This window comes from Spea bombifrons, chromosome 5 (genome assembly GCF_027358695.1).
Source record: "Spea bombifrons isolate aSpeBom1 chromosome 5, aSpeBom1.2.pri, whole genome shotgun sequence".
Lineage (NCBI taxonomy): Eukaryota > Metazoa > Chordata > Amphibia > Anura > Pelobatidae > Spea > Spea bombifrons.
In genome coordinates, this window is record NC_071091.1 from 55,647,832 (window position 1) to 55,667,733 (window position 19,902).

Sequence of the window (19,902 nt, forward strand, 5' to 3'; positions counted from 1 at the left end):
TTTTTGTTTTCGTCTCACAGGTTGTACTTCATAAAATGTCTACTTTCATGTGGGCATGAATGATGATTACATAATGTTTTGAGTATAGAGGCAGACACAGCTCAGAAGCAGTGAGACACAAGTGACTCACACTAATTCTTTATAATCGCACATGTCATCTATGTAAGCACCATCATCTTCATCATTGACATCATATTGTACAGAAACTGCCCTATACAGAAACTCTATTAGGGGTGCTAGGTACATGCCTGGGGCCTCTGATCTCTGTGGGGCCTGGTGCTCTAAAGGATAATGTGCTGACACATACAGTAACAGTAGCTGCACTGTAGGCTACTGTAATTGGTAGGCACAGAAGATTAGTGGTCTCACTTTTAATTGGCCCATTGAGCAATGCCTCTTCAGGGCACATGTTTGACTCTTTGTTATGTGGCAGAGGGACTGCCTCCCCCTAGTACGCCTAGGCCAGAATACATAATACAGAACATACTACTTCCATGCGTTTTGGATTTGGGGGGGAAATTGCCTGTCTTTAACCAGGAGGCTCAAAATAAAAGTGAGCTACCAAAAACCTGTAAATTGTTGATTTGCTGAATCATTTTCTAAGCTTAATATATAAGAAGTAACAAAGTTTCCACATACACTTCACTTTATAACATAGACCTGTTATGCTGGAATAAGTATATCCAACTTTATAAATAAATCTACAGGACTAAACATAGTCTGAATCATGATTTAATAGTACATTTATTTTTAGTGGATTAACTGTCCAAAAAAAGTATAAAGAGAAAATAAGCTTCGCTAAGTCCCAGTCTCTAAAATATTGTTTAGAGTAGCCTGCTGCTGACAAAGTAATATTTTGGAATAAACATTAATACCAGATTATTCAGTCTTTTTATGGTGTGCATTTTTTGTGTAATTGGGATCTTATTGAGTTGTCATGATTTGGTTCATAAAATCTTTATAGTTTTGTTTTTCATGTTGTGCATATTTAAATGTAATATCATATGTTTTATTTCATACACAATAAACTACTTTTATTTTCATGTGGCGTCTGCTAACGCCTTTCCTCTCATTTTGCATTACTCAGCTGTTGTTCATCCTTACATGATTATATGCCTCCACTTTAAATGAATTGCGTCATTAACAGTTGAATAATGGTAGCGCAAACGAGCAAAATTGTCCCTGTTGCAATTTCCCTCAAAATTGCATGCATTTGATATGGTTTATGCATAAAAGCCTCATAAAGCCTTATCAGAGTGTGATGCAGATTAAACTGGAAATTTTCTAAAACTGTTACATATTTTCTACAAAATTGCATTCAGGAAATTGATATATAAGACTAGATGAAGCGGCTGCCAGTTATTTGAAATGTGGCAATCATCTAGCTGCAACACATTTTTTCATATCACTGCATCCAGAAAACAATTAACTGTTTAGTGCCAATATAGTATATTAGGAATTCATTTATATATATATATATATATATATATATATATATATATATATATATATATTTATATATATATATATATATATATATTTATATATAGATATAGTTAAAAATTGCCAAACATGTTTAATATATTGTTTGTCTTTGTTTAATTCCAGGTATTCATTGATTAATATTAATAGGATGCCAAAGCTGTTATTTGGAGAGAACATAAGTTTTGTACATGCTTTAACACAGTAACAGCCCAAGGTAAAAAGGGAAGAAACATACACCTCAAAACTGGATCCCACACTTTTGCAATAAGTGTTGGAGTTTTAACTACCTGGCTGTAAGGAAGTCTTTTCCAATGCTTACAAGGAACTGCTTGTCGCTGCTTCTTTGGTTCCTTTTTGATGGAGGTCTGTTAACGCCACTGCAGTCACAGCAGCCACCACAGACTTCAGCATCCAAGCAGAAAGAAAATGTTATTATCACCATGTCGGGAAGGAGATCAGCTGCTCAGAGAGTTAAACGAGGCTGGGTGTGGAATCAGTTCTTTGTACTTGAGGAATACATGGGCTCTGAACCACAGTATGTGGGGAAGGTATGGTATTCTCCCTTTTATTTTATCTAGGTATGGTTAAAGTAAAAACAAACAGTTGACCAATGTCTTCTTAGCTGTCATAGTCCTACAATGGTTCATACCTCCCAGCAGCCTCGTTCATCCTCTCATCCCCATCCAAGCAGTCCTTTCCTATTGATTCACTTCCTCCTCAACCACCGATTAGATTGTAATCTTGCAAGAGCTGGGCCCACTTCTACGTTTGTTCCACTTTGTCATTGTGTGTGCTTTTAAGTGATTCCACTGATTGTAACAGCGCTATAGAACATACTGGCGCTATATAAATGTATTAAGAAAGTGGAGAGTGCGTTTGTAAGTGAGTAATTGATATCTGTGCTGTAAAGAGTCTCTCGATTTTTTTCCAAACGTTGGCAGCTATGATACTGATACCGCTTTCTAGTAAACCTATTATCCTACTGGCTCTTCCTGAAATTTTACTATATTCCCTGCTAGCCTTTATATCACCCTTTCTTCTGATGTAGATGTTGGAGCCCTTGGATTTTCGTGTCGTAAATGCATTATTTTATACTTGACCGCATTATATTTTACATTCTAAACATTAGTCCATTTGTCTACTTTTTTTTTTTTTTTTTTTATAAAGTTACATTTGATTTGTACCAGCCTGTGATGTTAACCCTTTCACACATTTTTGTGTCGTTTGGAAAAAGGCATACCTTCCTTTGAAGTAATATAATTAAGGACTATATTAAATAAAATAGAACCTGTGACTGACCTGGAACTATACTAGTATCCCTTCCTTCCCTTGAATGTACTTTATTTACTACAAACCTCTGTTTCCTATTATTTAGCCGGGATCTTTTCAACCAACTACTTTTAAGTCCAATCCCAACATATGCATTTTATGAAGTCACTTACGGTGTAGGGCAGGATCAAATGCTTTACTTAAATCAAGATATGCTACATCCATTTATTAACCATTATTTTTTATTTTAGTTATGGTGCCGGAGAACTCAATAAGATTGTTTCGGCATAATCTATTTGCAATAAAACCTCATCTTATCTATGAGTAGGGTTTCCATCAATGTTCACACTGCTATTGTAAGACATACAGCCCTCTAGTTCCCAGAGTTATTATTTTTTACTGCATGAGCAATTTTTCAGTCATTAGGAACTACACATTAAGGCAATGATTGAATAGTTAAGTGAGTGGTGCTGCATGCATGGACCTCAATTTTGTGAAATACCTTTGGATGTAACTCATCTGAACCCACAACTTTGAATCTGACAAAACCTTTAAAACATTATTTTCTGTAAAAGGAGACATGTATGATCTGTCACTGTCTCAACAGCATGTCTCCCAACTGTCCCACTTTGCACAGGGCAATTCCGATTTTGCTATTCTGTCCTGCCAAGCTGTACCTCTGTCTTGCTTTTCAAGACCCAGTGGTCCCAATTTCATTCTCAGAATTGTGTGCGGTAGGTATGCAACTGGGGTGTGTTCTTTCCACAACTAGCTTTAAAATCAGAGCAGAAATAGTTATTTAGACAGCCTGCAATACACTGACCCCTGTCTCAAAAGCACCTAATTCCACTACAATTCTAAGTCTAACAATGCAGCTTTTTGTTGTTCCTCTTTCTCCATTATACCTAAAGAATGTTTTCCTCCCACTGGCTGGGCTTTCTCCTCTGCTCAAAGCTTTAGCTTGCCTAACTATCATTGGTTCTATGTATACAATGTGTGCTCATAAATAACTATAGAATTCATTAGAACGCATTATTAGCACCTTAAAATAACCCAATTTTGCACCAAGAAGCCTTGGGGGTCTACGTTCCCATCTATACTCCTGAAGATATAAAATATCTAACCTTCCTAACCAAGTTTATTCTCCTTACTTCCTAAAATATATGTTACCTCTCCTAGTCATGTTTCATACAGACTTGCATATGCCAAAGGGTGCACCATCAAAAGCTGGTGGGCCAATGAGTCTTGGCCTGTTTTTCAACTCCAAAAGAGTGACATAGTTCAAATTAGGACACAACAAAAAAGTACGCAGAAGAACCAACTCCTCTAATATTAAAAGGGAAAGAAGTGGCACCAGAACTCCAGCAGTAATGTTATTGTCAGCAGAATACCATATTGTCAAAAGTCATTTATTAATGCATCAGCAAGTACAGCAGAAAAGTCAATCAGGTACATCATTAGGCACTATTAGCACAAAATGCATTAGTTGTTGCATTTTTGTTTGACTTTTCTACTGCCCTTGCCTATGGATTAATAAAGATTTTTTTGACAATATAGTGTTATTGTGAAGATTAACCTCTTTTCCACATTGATTGGATCCCAGCTGCCACAGGCACCCTGAGGCAGAGGTTACTTCAGTCCCTACACCAGTGTAGGGACCACCCATGACCCTCCCTACTGCCTGATCAGCCCAAGAGACTGACTGTGTAGCCTTAACCTCTTAAATGTGTTTTAGGGGTTAATGTGTGTGTCTGTCTTCCAACCCTTTAAGTTTGTGGGTACCAAATCACAGTGAATGCTGTGCACCCATGAATAATATTAAATAATTGTTTCCGCATGGAGGTATGTATCACATATAGGTAAATGTGTTTGGCTGAACAAACCACCTGCATGGGCTAAAGCTGGGGGGTGGGAAAAGGGGCAAATGCAAATGGTGGGATTCAGCAGAAAACAGACAACAACAAGAGAGAGAGAAAAAAGAGAGAAAGCTATACTTTTTTCACAGTCAGCTAAGAAAAAAAGCAGACATCAATTAGCTTTGCACTGCATAAAGGAAAACAAAGTAAGTAACACAGCATCCAAGCAGTCAATAAATGTGACAGCATATTGCAGTGATTGTAAATTATGTGGTAAAGGAATATAAGAATGCTAAAACTAATCACACATTAGGAAACAGGCATAGGAGATTTTGAGGTTTAGCAAAATCCAGTACCTGCTGCCAATCAGCCAAAGTAATGCTCTTTATAAGATATATTACATACTGATGAGCAATATATATATATATATATATATATATATATATATATATATATATATATATATATGAAAGTAAAAGGGCAAACCAAGGATTTCTACTGGAAATAGGAGACAATATATTCACACATTGTGGGTATGACAATGGAAACTTACCCTTGGTGATACCCACAATGTGTGATATATTGTCTCCTTTTTCTCAGCAGAAACCATTGATGTGCTCCTTAGACATTGGTTTAAAGTTGCAAGATATGGATTTATAAACTTGACACTGTGTATGTATGTGTGTATATATATATATATAAATATACTGTATATATATATATATATATATATATATATATATATATATATATATATATATATAAATATACTGTATATATATAGATATATATATATAGATATAGATATATATATATATATATATATATATATATATATATATATATATATATCTATATCTATATATATATATATATATATATATATATATATATATATTATAATGCCATATTTGATTAATACCCTAAGAACCAGCAAAAATAGAAGGTAAAATAACACATTACTGAGCGTAAGAGCTCATGCGTTTTTTTTTTTTTTTTTTAGATCTCTCTGTCTTCCTTTTACCGTCACCAGTCTCTTTCAATTCATTCCAATTTATTACCTTTTCTGGGCATTTCTCTTTCATTTTAGCCCTGGTGCCATAATTCACCATGTCACTGTACTTCCTTTATCATTCTTGGTCTTTCAAATACCTTCAACTTTTTTTTTTATCTTCTGCAAGTTATGTCACAACATATAATGGGAAAAAAAAGTGTGCCGGTAAATTATGACATAAGAAATAAGAAAACTTTGTGTAGTAAATCTCTGGGGTTGGTTACAGGCAATTGGGTACAGTTTATTGACATCAACAAGATCATGAAAAATAAAAGAACAAGCCTATGATACCATGTATAAACTAAATTTCTTTAGAGTGTATTTTATTGTAAGCTGGTAATGAAAAGCATCATCTTAATATTAATACCCACTGGTTTTAAACACTAGGAAAGAAAAACAGTAATCCACAGGTTTGGCAGCTATATTTTCAGCATTCCGTGGAAATGAGACATGAGGAATGAGACCGTAATCGGATATGTTTCTTATGGATATGATAATGAGGACATTAGCAATTCCTCCATTTGTTTATTTCATACAACAGCATGCCAGAGATTTATACAAAGAATATTACGGAATGATAATGCTCATACATTTTGTCTTTTATCTCTAAGGACACAGATTGCACTTTACAAGAAGCACATTTCAGAAGAATAATAACTGGTCATTGGCTTTTTCAGACCTACGTGGCAGAGGTCAGCCTTTGTGCACCACTTCTGCCCAAACTAACCTGGTTTGGGTTCATTGTCATTTATGTCTCACCTCACTTGTTTTTAGAAGATAATAAAAGGCAAACAGAGGGCCAGGAAATAATGAGTGAAAATGGACAATTAAATGTCATCTCGGTGAAAAAAAAATCCATGAAGCCCCACGTTCTCTGTTTTTATGGAAACACAGGTCAGAGAACATCAAGATAAGCCCAGCGTCTCCTTTTTGAGTGTTGGAAAGGATTCTTGTCCAGTGTACTTGTAGGGATACCAAAGTATTAAGTGCTAACAAGATATAAGTAAGAATGCACGTAAGAGTTAAAACAGGTTTCTGATCTCCCATAGCAGGGTTGGTTTGAGATGCTGAATTTGCAGTCACAGAGCATGACATAAGGTTCAGGTATTTCATATTACAATAATATTGTTTGAAGAAATTGACAGCCGCATTTAAATGTCTGGTTGGAAGGTCAGTCACTGGCAAAGCAGTAGACATTTTGAAAAAATATAAGGAATCAAAAAGTGTACAAGGAAAGAAAAGTGACAACTTGTATTGCCAGTGAATTTGCAACTACGGTTTTGAAGGCTAGGTAGTATTTCATGCGTGAAAAAAACGGCGATTTGGAACCAAGTAGTCGTTTGATCATTTTTGGTGGTCGCTTGAAGCATAGTAATGTTTTGCTGAAACAAAAGTACTCCTTCTGAAAAGTTATTTTTTTCCTTTTATTATCAAATATCCAGGATTGTCCGTGTTTTACATATAAAGGGTTACAAGTATATATCTGGAGCTGACATAAACCAACAATTTTTTTTTTATTGCCATCAATAAAAAAGATGTATTTGAAGTTTTGGTTAAAAAAAACCACATACACACTGTAATTGGTAATAAATATATTCCAGATTGCACAACTTTTCATATATTTTATAATACTTTGCAGAAAAAATGACTTTGTTTTATAAACCTGGGTAATATCATATTGAGTCAGAATTGAGTTTTTATAACGTTATTTGGCGGAGAGTAACAGAGAATTGAAAAGCCTGTATTAAGGCTGTTCCTTAGAAATATTGTCGAAGAGCGCGGCAACACTTGCAGCGCTGGAAAGTTAATACATTTAAATGCTTTTTTTTCCATGAATTCTGAAATTGAATTCTGTTGTCAAATTAAAACAGGCTGACAAAATGAAATATAACAAGCGTAACTAAATCTACGCATTCAGATCAAATTAAAATAAGGTAATTGCAGAGCAAACCATGGCATCTGCAGATTGATATCTCATGTTAGTACCTTTTATAGTTAAAATATTTTTAAGCTATGTATATATATCTCTATACATGGCTTCAGTTATAAATACTACAGACAACATATTGAAGGGGTAGATTACTGAGTATGTTAATATACATTCTTTCAAAACGTTTTTTTTTTCTTTTCAAAAAATAAGTTCCCTCCCTTCTTCATAGTTGAACACTTTTTGCTGCAGTGGTAGGAAAGAGCTCCCATTGAAATCAAAGCCAGCACTTTCCACACATGCACATATCTGCCCCTCGATATAGCATGAACCAGAGCTGGGGCTGACTGGCGGTAAGTATATCACGCGTCAGCAGATGTGTTCTGCAGAATCCACTGCATGCATTTTGCAAAAGGGAAACTTTATAAATATTAAGGGATCCATGAGCTATTATATGCATTAAAGGGCAAATTATGCTGCAGTGTCCCGTTATTAGGTGCTAAATAATTATTGTTAGCAGTTGCTCATATTCCAACAGTATCCAGTATTTTTATGAAGTGTTTAGGGTATTTCTTATACATTATGTACTTTCTAGAATACTTGATATATTGTCGATACTTAAACAAACCAACACATGAAGATAAATGGAAAGTTGTTGCTGTCGCAGCTTCAAGCATAAAACCATGTATTTATTAAAACTACTTATAGGTTCTGATTTTTAGTTTCTTAATCGCCTTAATTGCTTAATAGATATGTAGTTTAAGGTTAGTGGCTACAAGGGCCAGAGTCAGCATTTGGTGACAAATGTTTTGTTTTTTTGTTCTTTCCTTTCTCCTTACCCACTATTACCAGAGAAGAAGAAATGAGAAGTAAAATCCATGCAGATCCTGAGACCAGGAATTTAATACTTGTCTCAATGGTGTTCATATGATGTGGGTTTAAATATATATATACATATATATATATATATATATTGGAACACAGCTCTCTTAATTATTGAATTAAGGTGTTTTAATGTCACAGATCTGGGTCACCAAGTGCCAAAGCACATGGTACGTGAAAGTCGGCAACCCTCTGCTGACTCCATAGATCAAGAGTTCCAAACTTCCACTGGCATTAATATCAGCACAAAAACTGTGCAGCGAAAGCTTCATGGAATGGGTTTTCATGGCCGAGCAGCTGTATGGAAGTCTCCCATCCGCAAGTACAATGCCAAGTGTTGGCTCAAGTGGTGCAAAGCCACATGCCGCAGTGGAAACGCATTCTGTGGAGTGACGAAACATGATTCTCTATTTGGCAGTCTGATGTGTGAGTCTGGGTTTGGTGGATGCCAGGAGATTTTACGTGCCTGACTGCAACGTGACAACTGTAAAGTTATGCTTCAGTATTATGCTATGCTTCCAACTTTGTGGCAACAGTTTGCGGAAGTCCCTTCTCTATTCAAGCATGACTGTGCCCCAGTGCACTAAGCAAGACCCATAAAGACATCATTGCATGAGTTTGGTGTGGAAGAACTTGACCGGCCCTGACTCCCAACTCCATCAAACACATTTGGGATGAATTAGAATGGGGATATCCTGTCCTCCGAGGAGGCACAGACGCTGCGATCTCTATGCACGTCTGTGAGGACCTGCATAGAGATCACAGTGTGATCGGTGCAGGGGGATTGCGGGGAGGGGAGTGAGAAACCATGTCTCTCACCCCCCCTCCCGTCCTGAAACAGAAAAGGATGGGGAAAATAAAACGGTTATTCATTTAAAAATAATAATAAAAAAATCATTAAAATAATAATATAAATAATAATAAAAAAATAATAATGTGAGCTAAGTGATGTCATTGTGACATCATTGTCATGTTCAGGAGGTCCCTAAGAGGACCTCTAACCATTTTTGTGTAAAAAAAACATATATAAAAATACAAATTTATTTAAAAAAAAAATAAAATAAAATTACAAAAATATACATAAAAAAAAATCATAAAAAATGAAAAAACCTTACATTCCATTGCCCTAGCATAACATCTAGCCAGTATAACCCTCCTGCCCCCGTTCACAACCCCCAAACCCGTTAAGCCATAGGCATAAAAATGATACAAAAAATGTATAGTATGCTCCCTGGTCCAATTAGGTATTTCTGAAATCAGGACAACGTAATTGATACATTTGGATGGAATTTTCTGTCACTTTACCTAATTTTGTGAGGATTCAGAGGGAAAAATTTAAAAAAATTTTTTTTCAATTTTTTGTTAGTTTTTACTAAATTTCTAATTCTAAATTTTCAGCTAATCATCCAACTATGGTATCAAAAGAAATCTCTATCTCTCCTTGAAAAAACAATATATAGTTTACATGGGTACACTATACATAGGAAAAGAGTATAATCGCTGAACTGACATACCGCAAAAATGGCAAAATTGCTCTGGGACTTGAGGTACCAAAAACCCCAGGGATTGAAGGGGTTAAAACAGTGAGCTTTAAGGCAACTCTAACATTGAGTGGCAAAGAAGCAGAACTTATAAATACTGTCACATTTTTGTATCTCTTCTCAGCAATTTTGTTACTCCATTTAAAACAAAATTATGAAAGCTAATTGGTGTAACGTGTGCAAGATCCATGTCTTATCAGATCAGATCAGATCAATTTTTTTAATCTTTTCCGATTCAATTACTTTAGTCAATTTGTATATGTGATTAAGACGTAGTGCTGCAAAATATATTTGACTCTATCTTGATTTAATCAAAGTACTGTCAATGAATTATACAGGCAAAACATTATTCTGGCTACCTTGTAAAAGACTCAATTTAATTAATTAGGTCACAAAACAGACAAAAATTCTAAAAACAAATCACCAAGTCATTTTCCTGAAGCTATACCAACTGTAATTTACAACTTGATGAAGGAATAGTGCAAATGATTAGCCTTTTTGAAATCCTCTCATCAACAACAATATTATCACTGCATCTTTCAGTATAATATGTTGCGTGAAAATCCACAGTATTATTATGTCGGTCGCTATAATATTTTTACTGTCAAATATAATAGGATAATTATGAATGCGTACAAAATAGAAGTCCATTATGCAAATTGAAATAATTACTAATTATTAGCACAGTATAACGATGGCAAGAAATAAATGCCCATTCATCCTAAGTTAATTTGAGAGCCGTTTTACGATTATTAGGAGCTGAATGAAAATATATTGGAACATTGTAATTGTGATGAACGTGCGCATTATTTTAAACTTGCACAATTGACTTTCAAGACATGAAGTGGAACAAAATCGAAGTCTAAAAATATCACTTTGAGCAAAATTAGGAGTTAACTATGCAAAATAATTTACATTATGTCACTTGTTTAACTAAATTTCACTTGAACGTTTACATGTACAGTATATTAAAGGCATGTTAGACATGCTAATGAAATGGTTATTTTTAATAATGTGTAAAAGGAGTTTTAAAAGTGAATCTGTGAAGAGTCTGTGAATATTAGCTCCCTAAAAATGGACTGCTCTTACGTCATTAGAAGGAAAAAAAATCTACTTATTTGTGGCCAGAACATGTCTCACTTTGAGCATTTACAGTTTTCCTAAGAAGTTGTTACGTTGCAAAGACAATGTATTTAATTAAAACAAAATGACAAAATATTAATTAAACATAAATCTGTGAACCTCTATCGAGCAAATAGATACAACAAAAGCAAATAGACGCAATAAACATACTTAGCGTTAGTTTTAAAAAATATGGCTCATTGAAAATAAAAAGCATTATTGATCCAAGTCTCTCAGAATTTTTCAGCACAATTCATTTATTTCTGACAAAAATATAACTGATGGTAGTTTTTAAATTAAATTTACACATATATTGGTGAAATAGATTTAACATCTTTTGTAGAATCTTGCATTGGCACAAGATGGCCTTTACTTATTCTGTGAGCCTTGCTTTCTACCTATTATTCATATTCAATCATATAATTGTCTTACTAAAGTCTATTTTTTTTTATTTTGTAGATTTACACCTCTAACCTCTATCTCATTTTTCTTTGTATTTGCAATACTCGTTCTAGATCACAATCACCATATTTACCTAAATATTTTCAGTGTTCTAAACTATAAACCTAAAGCTAGAGTTATGCTATAGGTCTTAAAAGACATTGTACTGCCATTTAAATACAGATATCTGAAGAAAGTCATGAATATGTAAATGGTGTTTGGGCCTATGCAGAGCACAATGTAGGGATTAAAAAGACCTATGATGGCTGCTACATAGTACATGAAATCAACCCATAACCCTCATAATATGATAGGGGAGATATTTGGCTGTGATCATACCTGGGACGTTTCCAAAGTATGTTGGGGAAGTGGCTTCATAAGGAGATTTGGTTAGCTGTGCGTGGGCAGCCTTAAGTGGGTGAGGAACAACAGAGAGAGAGAAGGGGAGAAGATCCGGGGAAGCAGCATTTTGCCTGGAGACTCCAGGTCAAACACAGAGATTTTGCAGGTATGGTTATTAGTTTATAAGATAAGTGGATCAGCCTTCCAGCAGAAGTCTTAAAGGTTAATACAGTGGGGGAAATATAACGTGCATGGGGTAGGCATAAAGCTATCCTAAATCTAAGATGAGACCAAGGGCTGATTAAGGTTTGAGACTTTACACTGGGAAAAATGAGCAGACTAGGTGGGTGGAATATCTGCCGTCAAACAAAATGTTTCTGTGTTATTTTTTCTAATCTTTACTTTCCCTGACCCCACCCACCTCACCAGCAAGACCAATACAATATATATTATTAATACAATATATAAATATAAGGCTTTTGATGTGATATCTGGCCACAACACATCACTGCAGTTTGAAGTATGTTTGACCATCATAAAACAATGAACATTTGATTAAATAAATTGTAAGCTAGTGAGCAGGGATCTCTCTACCTAATGTATCTGTTTGTCTGTGAATTCTAGTTTTGAATATACCGTATTTGCTCGATTATAAGACGACCCCGATTATAAGACGACCCCCCAAAATCAAAATATTAATTTAGGAAAAAAACAAAAAGCCTGAATATAAGACGACCCTATAGGAAAAAAAGTTTTACCAGTAAATATTAATTCATGTAAATATATTTTTTAAATTTCCTTTTATTTGCCAACCTGCCCCCCAGTTATGCCACTCTGCCCCCAGAAATGCTTTATACCCCCCCTATTTGCCACTCTGCCCCATGATATGCCTTATACCCCTATATGCCACTCTGGCATATAGGGGGTTAAAAGGCATATCATGGGGCTGAGTGGCATATAGGGGGTTAAAATGCATTTCTGGAGGTATATATGCATATCATGGGGCTGAGTGGCATATAGGGGGTTAAAATGCATTTCTGGAGGTCCAGAAATGCATTTTAACCCCCTATATGCCACTCAGCCCCATGATATGCCTTTTAACCCAGCATGTACTGGCTGCCTTGGCTTGATAGGAGTGTGATTGCTGCTAACAGCAATCACACTCCTATCAAGCCAAGGCAGCCAGTACATGCTGGAACCTGGGGATGATAGTAGTGGGATTACAGCCTCCCTATGCCATGCTACAACCCCCACCCCCCTTACACATCCATGCTATCACACACAAACACACATTCACAAACATTTAAATACTCATTCATTCCATTAATCACACATACTTCACACATTAATCACACATACTTACCCAAAAACCCTCCCCCACCCCCTTACCTGAACTGCAGATCTCTCACTCGAAGACTTCTGCAGGGGACCGGCTTTACCAGCAACTTCTCTGGCCCCGCCCCCAGAGGAGGGAGGGGGAGATAGAGTTCTGTGAGGAAGCTACAAGCTTCCTGTCCTCCTGCTTCTAACGGAAGAGATGCTGCTCGCGACCGGTAAGCAGCATGGCCCCAGCCATTTTTTTGGGGTCTGATTAGAAGACGACCCCGATTATAAGACGAGGGGTATTTTTCAGAGCATTTGCTCTGGAAAAAACCTCGTCTTATAATCGAGCAAATACGGTATGTCTTGTAAGAAGCATAAGCTGTCAGCATTATAGAAATAATAGTAATAAAATGTAATCAAGACAAAGAACTGTTTCATTTGTTTGATATATTCTTTTTAACAATCATGCGTGTTTGTGCTTTTTACCCATTTTCCATGCCTTGCTGTCTTTGCCTTTAAAGCAAACATTAACATTGGTGCAAAACACAGCAAATTATTGGTTGTATAATTTGATACTTATGAAATGTGCAGTCCTATAAAGCTATTTTTACTATTCTAAATAGCTTCTTGCCGAAATAGACCTGTTGGAGCTTTGGTATTCTGCCACACATGCTCTTTAAAAAAAAAAAAAAATACTTTTTACAAAATGCACACATTTACAATTTTTATATCTCGAGCACTAAAGGGATTGATATTTTTAGTATCCATTTATTTGTTGGATTAAATTATTCGGTTTATTGTATTGCACATGTTGAGGCTTCAGATAATTGCTGCCCATTAATGTGAAGTTATCAAAATATATATTTATATATAATACAGTATAGTATAATAATATGAAATATTTATTTATAATTTTAATTAAAAATAATATAATTATTTCCTTATTATCGAACATTCCATAGCTTCAAACAATCAGAAGGAACTAAAAAAAAAACACCTATTTTGCTAAAAAGAAAACAAACATTAAAACCAGTACATCACTATGCTACACTTATTGCAGGGTTATTATAGGCTAAAATAAAAATCAGAACAAATAACTACCGTTTTTACATGGCTGCACATAGCTGCTAGCTGGAAAAGAACAGATTTGCATTTTCAGTCACTCAGAAAATACATTTTATTAACTCGAATGTTAGAATAACATCAATAGCTAATGACATGCATGGGAAATATAATTCCTGGGGAGCATGGATACAACACAACTATGGGGACTGTCTAAAAACATGAGTGTTGCTCTTTTATTGGTATTAATCAGTAAAAGTGATAATGGCATTGTTTTCACTTCTGTCCTATTTCCTTATTTTTTGTTACTTTTGGTATTGTTTTTTTTATCAGCTATATAAATATTTAACCCAGTTTTTTTCTGGATGACATGGAACACCCGATTTTTTAACGGCAGCACCTTTAACGCCGTTTTTACTTAAAAACCTTGACCATCCCTGTTGTAGTCATAGAGTAGTTTTTAACTCATTTTTACAAGAGTGATTATTCCCACAAGATTAGATTCCAGGTTGAATCGGTTAAAACACATTGCAGGCAGGAGGAAAACATCTAACCCAATCATCCTGTTAAAGGGGCAACTATAGAGAACTGTGTAGGCCATGCAATAATCTCTTATATAAAAGTTTGTAAGGAAAGTAATCAAGTAATTCTCATGTAACCCTGGGCAAAGCCCCCGATTACATGCTGGAATGACGGATGACCATATCTAGTTCATATGTACTATATGTCACTGCACCAGTCTTTAAAGACAAAGGTTACTTCTTCTGCTAAATGGTAGCATTTTCACTAGAATCTGCTTCTGTTCAAAAACCTTTAATCAAAATAATTTAACATGAATAAAACAGCTACATGTGACATTCACTGGAGCAATAATATATATTTTAATTGCAACTGTAATATAACAGGAATCCCCATGTAGCCTATAATGAAAAAATGAAGTTAAAACGTAATGTATATTGGCCCTGATCACTACGTTTTTTTCTTTTAAATAGAAAAATTGCCAGTTTGACCTTAAGCATATTTGTCACCTTTTTAATGTACACAGCGGTGCTAAAGCTCTCTTCACACCTTCATTTTAAAGGGAATATCGATGGAAGGTTGGGCACACAATGGTTATATGGCCTGGAATGATAAAGATCATAAGTAAGTAAGGAAGACACAAATGAGCTTAACTGCTCTGAGATAAAGGATGTTCTTTGACCAATGATTGCATAGAATGCCCTCTATTCTAGTACTCTTGTACAGTGATTGTAGAGGTGTGAGTGCAGTTACACTAATAGTGTTTAAATGCCAAAACAGATGTTCAGACATTTGTTTCCTGCAGTGTCGAAGCTGACATCAGACACAGCAAAAGAGACCCTGCTGGATCTGAATGACTTTGCATGAGTCTTCAATGACCCTTCCAGCTTTATGATCACTGTATGATAAGCATATCATAAGACAAAAAATAAAACAATAATGAAAATATAATAATAGTAATGTGATGTCAATGTGACATCTTAAGGTGTGCCTGCTAATTACAAAAGAGCTGTCTTCTCAAAACATCCCAAGAGAATTTCAAGTCATGTTACATTGCTCTCTGGTGAAAGCAGTGCAAACAAAGTTGACGTGCAAACAGTAACGTAAGGAAAAAGCAATACAAAGACATTAGCAAAAGTGCTAACAATGCTTTGGTTCACATCTGTTAAAAAAACATCCTTGGTCCTTGAGTTGGACTAGACCACTAAATATGGAATGTCAAGGACATGCTTGTTGGCCCAAACACTGAAAGAGATGCTGGGTTGTAGCCAGCATGGTTCAGGCTAAAATTCCCCCTATTGAGGAACTGGGCAGAGACATATGTTAGCCTAATGACACATTTTTGTTGCCACCCAAGTGAACATTATAAAAAAAATAAATCTGCAAACGATCCCAGTTATTTTAAATGACCTTCAGCCCTATCTTCCACTAATAAAGCACTTTTCATTGTCATCTACAACTAGTATGGCTCCCTCTGATCCTTGTGTTTTGATTTCCAGTCTTCTCCTCGAGGCTGTAAGCTTGCAGACTTGACCATCACAATTCCCTAGTGATCTGTAATTAAATGTTATACAGAGTTGTGTTTTTCTTAAAAATGCCAAGTGATACATTGGTTTGCTACTTAAATTGCTATCTATATCATACCGTACTTATACATCGCGTTCCTTATGCTTTCTGAAAATAAGACACACGAGCACATGACCTTCCTCCCCTACTTGCCTACTTGTCATCAAGAAAGGTTTCCTGTTTTTTGTATTACATAAAAAGAAAATACCATTTCCACTGGAACAAGTGACTTTTGATAGACCACTTTAAGCTCTTGTTACAACCTACTGCCTTACTCATGTCTTCATTTATATTACTTAGGTGTCAGTACCTGAAGTCTTACCAACACTATTTATCCAGTGTTTTCTCGGCTTCTGTTATCTCCAATGTTTCACTCGGAGAGGAAAAACATAGCTACAAACATTAAAGATTCCTCTGAACAAAAATATACACTTCCCTCATAAACAATTTTGAAACCAAACAAAGAACTCAGTGCTAAAATAAAAGACCAGAGGGTTATGTTACATTTCCGCTGCCAACAGAAATGTACTGTCAAATATATTTTCAAAAGGTTTAGTTTGCAGTTCTATTTCAAATGCATCTATTCTAGATTTACATCTTTGACAAACAATACAAATGTACAGTTCTATTGCTAAAGCATTTACATTAACCCTTTCAGTGAGAACACGTTCCACTGTACCTTCTTGACGTGCTGTCCCAGAAGTGCCAGGGATTTGGATTATTCCGTTAAAGTGATAACTATGATATAAGGGAATTGCTTTCCTTGTTTTGAAGGAAGTGAATAAATATATTCCATGTGAGTCCTTTGGTGTAAATCTGAAGGCGAAGATTCTTTCAAATTTCCCTTTTCATTACTTTCCAAATAAATGAATACTAGCTGAACAATTAATTTATTAATTTAATTTAATTTATTCTCAATCATATAATATCAAATAAAGTTCATAGTCTTGGTTCATAAAGTATAGGCTTTGAAAACACAGGGACAGCTGTTATGGTAGCCAGTCTTCAAGCCAACCTGTGATGGGGCTGTTAGAGAAAAGGGTCAATACCCAGGCTTTCCATTAGAGTGCATTCACATCTCGCCCAAATGAAAATTGCTGCCCCTTCCTGCTTATAGTTAAACTTTTTATGGAGTCTTAGGTAACCCTCTTGATTATACGTGAATAATAGAAAAGCACATCTATACTATAATTGCTTCCTAGAAACAAAAAAGAAAAGTGGGAACATACTACCCCAAAAGGTATTGGAGCATAACTAGTTACATTTTATGCTAATCCAAGTGGTCATATGAACACTGCGTATACAATATACAATGCAAAAATAAAAGGATTGAAAAAGACAGGTAGAAAACAGGTCAGAAATAAAGAATGAAACAGCTTGTGGGAATTTCCTAAAAGAATGAAATACTCTGTTGGAATTTACAAAAAGTCTGCATGTTAGCAGAAATCTGTTTTTTTCCCCTGCATGCTGGCCACAATAGATCAGCTGGCAGCATGCTGTCACTTTAACTTAATCATGTATTACATATGTATTTGACTGAGATGGCTAAGGGCCTATTAACCTTTTACTTATGTGTTATTATTATTTTTACAAAGAGCAATGTCTGAAAAATCTCTAGATGGCTCACGTTAGTCAGGTTCCACTACATGATATCATTTATAACTACAGAATTCTGCATTACCATAGATAATGATTCTTACTTAAGTTGACTTTTTTTTTTTTAAACCAGTGAAAATAATTTTGGAGGCTTAAATATGAGAGATAACCATTAATCTATATACCTATTAATGTATATTCTATATATTATACATATTTAAATACAACATTGCGCTGTTCTTTTTGTGTTTTTTTCCCCCATCATGGAATTCTTGACTTTTAAACTGAAACCTAACATTTTGCATTCTACTCACAGCTTGCAGCTGTTAGTGACTAATTTATTCCCATGGTAATGAACTAAACTAGCAATTTAAATGTCATTGGGGCATATTCATTAAAGTCCAATTTTGTCAATGTAAAATAAGAATGATATGAGAAAGAACCAAAGGACGGAGAATGATAGCCTGTGCAGGTGAGAATGAGAGATTAGTACCTTACATAGCTCAAAACATAGCCACGATATCTAAATACAGGCAAATATTATTGGATTATTTGGTGTAATGTGATATGGCTAGTATGCTCGCAGGTAAAATTTCAATCAAGCAGAAATTATCCTTAAAATGTCAGTGTTAAGTAAAATGTTAATCTCTACCCAAACTGATGCTGTTGGCACATGTTTTGAAGCTTACTTATGAACCTCGCTAAAACAAAATTAACATTTTTCTATGTCAAATCATTCTTTACTTTTCTCCTACGTCCGGCACCCCTAAATTAATGCACATTTAAATTAGAGTTATTAAAGGGACAGTTTAATGTTCCAGACAGCCTTGCCACAAACAAATGCATATTAAAATACTTTGTGAATACTCTTAATACTTTAAGTTTACTTAGGTTCATGAAAGTTTTACATTGTGGGTATACTTCTGTAATTTATGATTGACTAATTTTGCTTTTTCAGTTGTGTTTAAAGGCATTACATATAGGTGAAAATGTTACTGGTTTACCCAAAACAAACCACTGCTGTAATGCACATTTGGCCATTAATTAAATTTGGGATGTAAAAACAGGGTGCATCTTATACAGTGGTTGTACATTATTTTTTCCTGCTTACCTCTGTGTTGCTCAGCAGCGTCTCTTGTTCTGTCGAGGAGACACAGGAATCCGGTGGAGTCACGTGAATGTACATCACATCACATGACTCTGCTCCGTTCCTGCTCCCCTGGGCTGGACATGAGAAGTTCACTCAGAGTTCGAGCAACGCAGAGGGAAACAAAGTCTGCAAGTGGCACCAGAAGATCTGCAGTTCAGGTAAGGGTGGGGGAGGGTGTATGAGTCTGCATGAATGGGGGGAATTAATGAATATGTGTGTGTGATAGCATGGATGTGTAAGTAGAGGGGCAGGGCTAACAGCAATCACACTCCTATCATGCCCAGGCATACCCAGATTCCAGCACAGCTAACATCACACTCATCCTGGAACCTGGGCATGATAGAAGTGTAAATAAGGTGCATCTTATACATAGGAGCGTCGTATACACGGGGAAATAAGGTAATACAGATGCTCAGCGCTAACAACCAAAGAGTACTGAACACTGCAACAATTTATTGTTATAATCACATGAATCAAATGATAAAACATGTTGACTTTAACTTGCTAATGGATGCAATCTTTATGTCAGCACTGATTCTCACACAAAACAATACAAATTGGAAGAGAGGGAAACAAATCCTTGCAGCAGATTTATCCAAAGTGATCTTTTCCAATCTCTCATGACTCATGCTCTGTGACCTAAAATCTAGACCCCCTATGATTCTGTATCCCAATTAAATCCACTCAAGCAGCCCTATTAATGCTCTTGTGTTGTTAATCAAAATACCCAGAAATCTTGTTACGATACAACGAGGCAGCCCCTTCAA

At 35.5% G+C, this 19,902-nt stretch overlaps 1 protein-coding gene across 1 annotated transcript in view; it reads left to right on the plus strand.

Moving 5' to 3' along the window:
* The first annotated feature begins 1,746 nt into the window (after positions 1–1,746).
* The window catches only part of CDH12 (cadherin 12), a 75,729-nt gene continuing 57,573 nt past the window's right edge, over positions 1,747–19,902 (plus strand). The window contains exon 1 of the mRNA XM_053466514.1: positions 1,747–2,033. Within this exon, the coding sequence (XP_053322489.1) occupies positions 1,797–2,033 (237 nt within the window). The 5' untranslated portion in view covers positions 1,747–1,796. The remainder of the gene's footprint in view (positions 2,034–19,902) is intronic.